This window comes from Camellia sinensis, chromosome 2 (genome assembly GCF_055761805.1).
Source record: "Camellia sinensis isolate YWXY chromosome 2, ASM5576180v1, whole genome shotgun sequence".
NCBI lineage: Eukaryota > Viridiplantae > Streptophyta > Magnoliopsida > Ericales > Theaceae > Camellia > Camellia sinensis.
The window spans coordinates 108,832,453-108,842,647 of NC_138962.1; the positions used below are offsets into that span (position 1 = coordinate 108,832,453).

The 10,195-nt window shown below is 29.4% G+C and overlaps 1 protein-coding gene across 1 annotated transcript; it reads right to left on the reverse strand.

Moving 5' to 3' along the window:
- Positions 1-6,364: 6,364 nt before the first annotated feature.
- On the reverse strand, positions 6,365-8,077 carry LOC114319345 (putative serine/threonine-protein kinase WNK4). Its single transcript, XM_028266342.2, has one exon. The coding sequence runs from the start codon at positions 7,626-7,628 to the stop codon at positions 6,453-6,455; it is 1,176 nt and encodes a 391-aa protein (XP_028122143.2). The 5' UTR covers positions 7,629-8,077; the 3' UTR covers positions 6,365-6,452.
- Positions 8,078-10,195: the final 2,118 nt, after the last annotated feature.

Below are 10,195 nucleotides of genomic sequence, written 5' to 3' on the forward strand. Positions count from 1 at the left end.
AAATAAGGAGCAATTCCGCAACAGTTCCTAGTAACATTATACAAGTGTCTATATAAATCTATTCGATCAATTTTATAGAAAAAAAAAATATATATATATATATATATAGAAATATGTTTTAAGCTTGTTGTTCAAATTGTAAAATTAATTAAATAGATTTATGAAGAAATCAAAATTATATACCAAAACATATACTGATAATTACAACTAAATTACAACAGAAATACACAAAACAATAAAATGATAAAGAAACCAAATCGAAGCCTGCATGGTAGCAGTTTTCTTAAAACAGATTTCGTCGCCTCACGGGTCGAGTGCTTGAGGAATCCCGGCGTCTGTCTCCCAAGATACGACGGTCAAAAACCAGTTACGGCAGAAGCACTCTCTATCTAGCTTAGCGAACAAAAACAATGGCAGCACTCTCTCACAGTAGGAACTTTCTGGCAAACTGACTAAAGAATGGAAGAAACAATTTCTGTGTTGGAGACTTGACAGGAGGGTCTCAATTTATACATGTATAGGGGAGAGAGGAGAAGCCTCCAGCCTTTATGGCTGGTCACTAATGCACCATTAACCTCTGCAATAAAGACAGGAGTTACAAACCCCATTAATGCACTATTAAACTCTGCAATAAAGGCAGGAGTTACAAACCCCATTAACTCTTTCATGAAGCTAACTTCATAGGGCAATTTCTCATTCAATTTTCAATGGTTTTGGCTATACTATTTGTGGTGTAAAGATCTCATTGCAAAGTATCTAGATCCACTTAGACCCAACACAATAAATGGTTGGGATCCACTTTAATATTTAATTAAAGTCACCAAAAACTATTTTTTCCAACAACAGTGGCTACAAGAGACGGTGTGTTTTAAGAGATTAGATTTAGGATCTTGTCCAAAATGGTAATAATTTCCTTAAGGGATACAGAATCGTAATTTTAAAAATTACAAAATAGCGTTAACTGATAGCATGTGAGGTGCACAAATGGATAGTCTCCCACGTTATTATAGAAAAAAATCAAATGGATAATATTGTCAAATAGCATCAATTATTTGTTGTGTGATATTCCCTTAAATGACCCTCAACAAATAGTAGTTTCACATTTTCACTTGGAATAATGCTAGATAAATAGAAATATTATACATAACTACTACTTAATTCGTGCCATGCACGGGCTAAACATAGTTGTTTTAAAAAAAATTTTGTAAAATTTAGTTAAATTATTTATATTTTTGAATGTATAAAATATTTAAAACAATCGTTAAATTGGAGAAAAAAAGTAGCAATATTTTAAATTTTAAATAATGAATCTAATTATTCATTTTAATAATTTTAGTTGTATTGTTTCATAAAAGTGTTACTTAAATCAACACATATACTAATTATTTGTGTATTTTAATAATTTTAGGGTGCATTTGATTGGAGGAATTAGGGAGGGTTATTTACTGTTCGGATTGTAACCCATTGGAAGCTTTTTATCCGGCGTTTGATTTTTTTTAGTCCACCGGATATGGAGTCCGGCCAAATTCCTTATCCCCATATGTGGGATTACACTGTCCAGGGGGAGGGGGACAATTTTCATGGAATAATTTATTGTTGGGATTAGGTAGTGAAATGACCACTTTGACCCTCTACTATTTAATTATGTATTATATTTAGTAAAATTCAATAAAATTTAAATGTCTCAATTTAAAAATAAAAGAACTTTATTTAACTTTTTATTGATGTTTTATTTATTTATTTTTTTAAAATAATTTTTTTATAGATATTTTGTTTTAAAATTTTGTTTATATTTTATTTAATTTCATTATTTAAATTTTAATAGATGTTTTATTTAATTTCATTATTTAATTATTATTATTTTTTAAAATAAATTTATTTAAATTTTAATTAAAAAAATAACACATATTTGTTGATATTTTATTTATTTAATTTAAAAAAATAAATTTATTTAATTGTGTAAAAAATAAAATAAAATAAAATAAAATTTAATCTAGCTAAAAATAATTAAAATATTAAAGATATGTTTAATATTGCTATTACGTAGTAAACAATTGAAAAATGATAAAATAGTCTTTTGCTCATTTATCCTTATCCAGTCCGTCTAACCAAACATTGGATTCACTAAAAATAATCATTTCAAACATCTAATCCCATGAGAAAACAAACACGGGATACGCATCCAATTCAACTAAATAATCCAGAGAATTCACATCCCAGGATTCAAGTCCAATGGATTCTAATATCCCCTTTATCTAGTCTGTCCAATCAAACACACCCTTAGCTCTATAGTGTTATAAAAATGTAACTTACATATAAATATATAATAAATTTCATAAAAATAAATATTTTTAATATTTAATTTTTTTTAAAGTGAAAAAAGTAGAGTAAAATTAACTGGTAAAATATTTTTAGTATGTATAATTCTATTAAGTTTTATTTATGGGTAATTAGATTAAGTAGAAGTCTTTTAAATATTAATTTTTATAAAGAATTTTGATAAGGTGTTGATATGGAATTTTAATTTAAAAAAAAAGAAAAACAAAAAAAAAGGGGGGGATGCACTACATATATATATATATATATATGGAGAGAGAGAGAAGTTAAAGGTAAATAGTATTTTTTTATATTTATTTTGATTATCTTAATCCTATCGTTTTATAAAAGTCTTATTTAAATCAACACATATAATAATTTTAAATAAATTATATGTGTAATATTTTTAACTCTATCGTACTATAAAAATATAAATTAAATAAATATATATAATAATTTTAAATTATAACACAAAAAATGAAATATTCATTTGATAATTTTAACCTTTCTTACTACAAAAATGTAACTTAAATAAATATATATAATGAATTTATATGATATTAAATTATAACTTGATATTAGAAATAATTGTTATAAAATTAAAAGTGATTGTAATTATTTAAGAAATTTAATATAATTAATATTATAAATAAGATAGGCATAAAAATAAGAAATAATTCTAATATTTTTTTTTTAAAGTGAAAAAAGTAAAATCAAATTAATTGTAAAGTACTTTTAATATGTATAATTCTATTTGATTTTGTTTATGGATAATTTAGATTAAGTAGAAGTTTTTTAAATATTAAATTTTAGAAAGAATTTTGATAAAAAGATATATTGATGTGACATTTTAATAAAAATAATAATAATAAGGGGAGATGTCCCACATAGGAGAGAGAAAAAATAAAAGTAAACACTACTTTTAATAATATATTAAAAGTAATTCTAACTATTTAATTTTTTTTATATTTATTTAGAAAATAAAAATATGTAGAAATATAAATTATATCAAAATTGTTTAAAAAATTAAATATAAATATGTTTTAGTTGAATTATCATATAATGATTTTATATAATATATATATATATATATATATATATTAAATTATAAGATTGTAAAATAAATACTCTTAATTAAATTAAAATATCAACTATATAAAAGAAATTCAACAACGACTAATTAAGAAAAAATCATATAACAACTTCTAAACCAAAAAGGAAAAAATAATGAAAACATCCAAACAATAGATATATCTCAGGATATAAAATGATTAATCATCTGTAATATGATATCAAAACATAAAAGAACTTCTTGTTCAACAATTGAAAAAGTAACTCAAGTAGTAAATCCAAACTATAGAGGTTCCTCAAAAGTATCATTGTCATGTAGGTTTTTCTTCTTGTGAATTGTGATTATATAAAAATAATGGAGGAAATTAAATATAATTTCATGTATAGAATCACTATAACATTTAAACGACAAATCCATAATATAGAATAATAAAGAATTGGTATTGGGTATAAAATAATGTACGAAAAAATAAGAGGAAAGAAAAAGGATAGTTTAACATTAAAAAAAAATTCTAATACCCTTGAAAGAATTAAGAAGAAAAACGTGAAACGCTAAACTGGTATTGGATTTGTGAATTATCTCAATTTACCATGAAAAATATATGGAAAAAAAATATTTGTCAAATAGAGTCCATATAAAATAGGTAAAATTAGTATAATTTAAATTAAGTTTGAGTTTGTGTAAAACTCTATATATAATTAAGAAAATATATGCCGACATGGTTCTCTTAAAAAAAAAAAAAAAGTAATCCCTTATTATGTGCCACCTAAGCATGGGAAAAATACTATTTTTAATAATATATATATATAGCCCTTGTCATGTGCCACCTAAGCATAGGAAAAACTGTAACACTTGGTACTTCTTGAACTCATGAGATTGCTTGTGACACTCTTATTATGGTACTTGGAGCTTCTTTGGTTCATTTTGAAATATTGATTGAGGTGGTATCATAATGGTAAAATAAGATTGAACTAAAAATATTGATTCAGATAATTATCTCATGGATAATCTTCACTCTTTTGCCCTTTTCTCTTTCCACACTTTGAATTTGAATGTGATGCTAGAACCATTTGAATGTGATGCTAGAACCATTGGAAAGCTTGTCTCCAAGACTTCGATTTGGACACAAAAACGACCTAAAACGAAATTCGGACGAGATAGTTATGCCTGTTTGAAATTTGATTATTTGTGCTGGAAGCAAGTTCGTTCAAGTAAAGGAAGTTGCGTTCGAGCGGTCTGCGTGAATTTCAGAGATTCTGGGAGCTTTTTTTCTCCGCTCGAGCCAAGCTTTGTTCGCTCAAGCGGTCAAATCGATATCAGGCATTATAAATGTAATGTAATTGGTACCCGCGCAGAAGTTATGGTGCCCAATTGCCTTATCTGCGCATATCGCCAAACGAATTTGGAAAAATGATTTTTGGGTGTCCACGAGCCCGCCAATTTCAGGAGTCGGCAAATGTAGAAAAACATGCTTTTAGAAAAATGGTTTTGGGTGTCCGTGGCCCCGTCGTTTCTGGAGTCAGCAAATGCGGAAGGGGAAAATGTTTTGGGATGCCCATCGCCCCACTATTTTTGGAACCAGCAAATGTGGAACTATTTTCAGTATACAAAACAATATCTATATATGTATGATTTGATTTTTGGCTCATGTTTGAGATGTCATAGTATATTTACCACCTGTGGATAATGTGGAAAGATTGAGCAAATTTCTTGCATTGCATGTTCTCCCTCCCATACAAAACAAAATAGTTCAAAAGTAAGAAAATATACAAGACAAGTCGCAAGTCGACTTCCTTCAAAAATGTGCTCCTTGTTACACTAGCATAAAACTGACATCCAATTACAATACAACCTTAGTTTAGAACACAAAAAGATTTCAACAAAAGGTTTCACACTCCAAAAGAGTTTTCTTCTTCTCAAGAGATCACATAGGAGATGCTTAGTTTTCATTTCCTGAAATTGGTTAGCTTCGAGGTGAGCAAAAGCTCAGTAGGTAATGAATTTAACAAGTTATATAATTAATTGATATCGGGAATGTTCAAGTGAACAGGTTTTGGGAGGCGTTTTCCCATGGCGGTATATATAGCTCCTATCATGTGCTACCTAAGCACAGGAAAAACACTACTTTTAATAATATATATATATGATTTGTATAAAGAATCATATGGTGGAATTACAGCTGCTTTTAACTACAAAGCCACTCCAACATTATTATGGAAAGATGGAAAGCCAATCCAACAGTTCTGAGTAATTCAAGTTTGGGGCATTCATATTCTTTCAGTAACAAAATAAATTACACATGAAGATCTAAAATGTAATAGCTGATGGGCATTCACATTCAGTCAGTAAGAAAAATTATTACATATCAAAATCTTTAATGTAAGCAATTAGCAGAATAGCTGATGCATACCCAGCTCACCTCATGGTCTGCAGCAAATCAACCCCTGGTCTCATAAGATCCATCCCATAACCAACCCATGGTCTTACCTCATTCTTAGTCATTAACATATATTTTTTCATATTTTCCTTGCACATTGAAGGTTTTGCACACAGTTGGAAGCTGTTACCCAAAACCAAAAGGATGAAAACAATCCGAGGGAAAAACACCAGCAACAATGATTGCAAAACTAGTTCAATTGGAGCTTAGTTTAGTCTAATTTACGTTGTACTGACAGATATGACAGATAAATTGCAATGAACTACAGGGAGGATGTAAATGCAGTTTAAAATTAGATATATCCAATGAAAATTGTTGTTGGCCGGTGAATATTCATGAAATTGTAAAAAACAAAGAGATGCAAACATAGTAAACAAAGAATTAAACATGAAAAGCACCTGAAACATATACTGCAATTTGCAGCCTGGCTAGGGTTTTGGGGACAACCATCGCATGGGACAATAGGTAACCAACCCCGTTATGGGATGGGATGCACCCACAAACTCATTCAACTAATTAAAATATTATTGAACATAGGATTGATGTAAGATTATGAAATCAAAGATACTAATCTATTAATTGCATCATTCAATATTGTCTCTCAAAATTTTGATTGAATAGATTGAATCAAAAAACTAGGATTGGATCCCCATATGAACATTTCACACCACTAAACCTAACAGAGGAAGGCATCCAACAGGGCACCATTTTCATAATCACATTATCCATCAACTCCGCGATCAAAGTCGCATCTTCTTTTGGCAGATCAAGTTGTTCCACCATCTCCCAAGCTATTGAGAGGGTCGTATCCGCATCAACATTAAACATGAACTCAATTTTCGTCACCTGACCACCACACGTGTCAGCAATGCGTAACGTTAATGAAATGGAGTTTTCATTGACTCTTTCTCCTCTCAATCTGAATTCACTTTTCTCGTTGGATATTTTGAATTCCAAAACCGAAACCAGATCAGGAGTGTCATTGACGCACGTTGTAAAAGCGGGTATTTCAAAGAATGGGTCTTTCAAGAGTTCCGCTGCTGAAAACATTGTAGATACGGGAAAAATACATTTTTCTATGAAGTCCTTGACCTGTATGTCCTTCACTTTGGCGAGCAATGCTTGAGTTTTACCATCACTGTAACTGTATGGATATTCAGAAGTAACCAATTCAAGCATACACAATCCGAATGAATGTATATCAACAACAGGGCTATATTGTATTTCTTCCCCATCGAGCTCTGGGGTTTGCAACATGGTAGTTGGTAACCCTATATATCCAATTTTAACTTGTCCAGAGTTTCCATTGACAAAAATATTTTGACAAGTCAAATCACCATGAACAATAGGCAGATCACGAGTATGGAGATAGCACAAACCTTGAAGAATCTGCCGAGCCCAGTTCTTGATGGCGATGATATCAACACTCCTATGTTTCTGGCTGTACAGCCTCAAACTCCCAGAAGTGAAGAACTCAGAAATCATGTTGATAGTTTTGCTTTGATGATCCACCCAAGAGCTGCATGACTTGATGATGTTCTTGTGTTTCAATGGCTTCAGCAACGTATTCAATCTGCGCATGTGTTCCTCAGACTGAAACGAATCGTCAACAGTGACTTTGTTCCAAGTGACTTCCATTCCATCAACTAAATCAAAGCCTTCATAGACCGTGTTTCGTGGTCCTCTATCCAATACTTCATTGTACCTCAAGTAACGACCGCTGGGGGATTTTTCTACAACGTCATCGTCATCATAATCATCGGATTCATTCAATAAGAAACCAGAACAACAAGAAGAACTCATGGCGATAGATTAACAAGAAAACAAAAAAACCCTTCTGATTATTTAAAAGAACCAAACAGATTAAGAGGGAAGGTGGACGTAGATTTGTAATAGCTGAGAATGAAGAATCAAAGGTGTTCGGAAAAAGCCTCAGATGCAGCCAAAAAAGAATCGAAAGCAGGTAGAAACCAAGATGAACAGAGTAGTAGGCATTGGGGGTAAGTAGTAGTCATGATGAAAGCTTGGATGAAGCAACAAGAAGAAGAGGAAGATTGTATGTATGAGGAGATAATCAAAGAAGAGGACTAGTGTTGATAATTGATGGAATGTTATTATTATATAGTGTTTGTCATAGGTAGGTAAACGTATATGGAGTGGGATTCGGAGTAGAGAAACATAGTTCAACTAGAAAACCGAATCCTAAAAGTGTTCCAATATTTAGGAGGACCTCAAACACACACACGGCTTTTTCTTCCTCTTATCGCCTGCTGCCCACTCATTTTTGATCGACTACTAGTCACGCCCGCCAACCATTGTCTTGTAAAAAACTCATTACACAAATAAATAAATAAAGGTAATTATTCAGTAATCTCGGAATATAAATACGTGATATTCTATAGTAGTATAATTGGTAGAGAAGGTGAGTAGGTAGAGTATTGTGTTAAATGATTGGGAAATATGAGGGGATATACTGAATGATGATTGATTAGAGAGTACAGACATACAGTATTCCGGAAATATTAAGGGTCCGTTTGGGAAGGGCTTTTCCGGGCTTTTTTGGCTATTTTAGCCATAAAAGACAAAATAGGCTATTTTAGCCACAAAAAACAAAACATCACATTCAACCCATAATCATTACATTCTTGTCTCACAAAAAAAGTCAAAAAAGTCAAAAAGCCAAAAAGCACTTCCTAAACCAAGCTTTTTAGCCCAAGCTAAAATAGCCAAAAAAGTCAAAAAGCCAAAAAGCCAAAAAGTCAACCACTTCCCAAACGGAGGCTTAATAATTTCCCAATAAATAAAAGTAACATATTATACTAACCTGATGAAATTATAGTTAGATTTTATATTTGCGAGGTTTTAATAAAATTAGATTAATTTTTTGTAAAAATTATTTTTAATAGTTTTAGTGGAGGTGATAAAATTGTAGTATTATTCTTAAATATTGTGTTTGGTTTGGTTTTGAGAGAGTAGTTTTTAAAAATTATTTTGGGAAGAGAGTTTAAAAAAAAAATAGTTTGTTTGGTTGTGTATTTTGAAAATAGTTTTGGAGTTTGGAAGTTTAGAATGATTTGATATTTTATTGTAATTGAGTAGATATGTGTGAGAGAAAAAGTGATTGAGAATGAGAGAGGAGAGAGAAAAAGTGATTAATTGATATATAAGAAAGAGAAAGTGATTCTGGAAACTATTTTGGAAAAATTACAAACCAAACAAGTTTTTTAAAAAAAATTTCCCAAAACCACTCTACAAAACCAAACCAAACATACCTTTTATGTTTAGATATTTATTGATATCATATAACACAATTACTTATTTTCTTTCCTAACGAATTTTTAGCCGATGTTGTTATTTCCTTAATGATGTGCATTATTATGTTGTCATAATGAGGTGTGTTATTCAATCATAAAATATGAGTATTTAGATGCATGTCATATTGGGAGATAAGGATAAGGGAAAATTACATTATACCCCTCGACTCTTATTTCGTATTGTTTTATTCTTTCAACTAAAAATTATATTTAACCACTTTTATTTATTTATTTATTTTTTCAATTTGGACTTGAATAACAAAAATACCCTTCAACTTTACCTCATTGAACTATCACTCAATATTACTCTACTCCCTCAACTAAAAAATAAAAATAAAAATAAAAAATTAGATTTTAAAACTAAAATAAAGTTTTTGAGTTCTTTTCATATATTTTTTTGTATTCTTTTATTTTTAGTTAACTTTTTTCATATTTTTGTCAATTTTTTAAAGTTTTTAAATGCATCTATAAAGTAAATATTTATGAAGAATTTTTTTAAAAAATAAATGGTATATTTTTGTAATTTTTGTCTTTAGTGAACTATTTTTAAATTTATTTATAAATATTTACTTTTTAGACGCATCTACTATAGATCCAACCAAAAAAAAAATGAAAGTCGACTAAAGTAAAAAATATGAAAGAAAACCCCTAAAAAATAGTTTTTAAAAACAAACATACTGATAATATCATATTAGACATTCTATTCGAGATGTCATGTGTAAGTCATAGGTCATTTTTTCATCTATTTAACAGACATTAACAAAATGTTTACATTGATATAACTTTATAATTCAGAATGCCAAAATGTATCATTTTTTTAGTTCATGGGATAAAATAATATTGAGTGAATACTTCAAGAGGGTAAAGTGTAATTTATCGTATTAATGAAAAGGTGTTTTCATCATAAAGGTAAGGGGGTCAAGCGTTACGATTTTTAGTTGAGGAAGATAAAGTGATACTAATAGTTAAAGGAGGTAAAATATAATTTATCCTAAAAATAATGAAGGATAAAAAATATTTAAGTTAAAAAATAAAATAAAATAAATTGATATCATC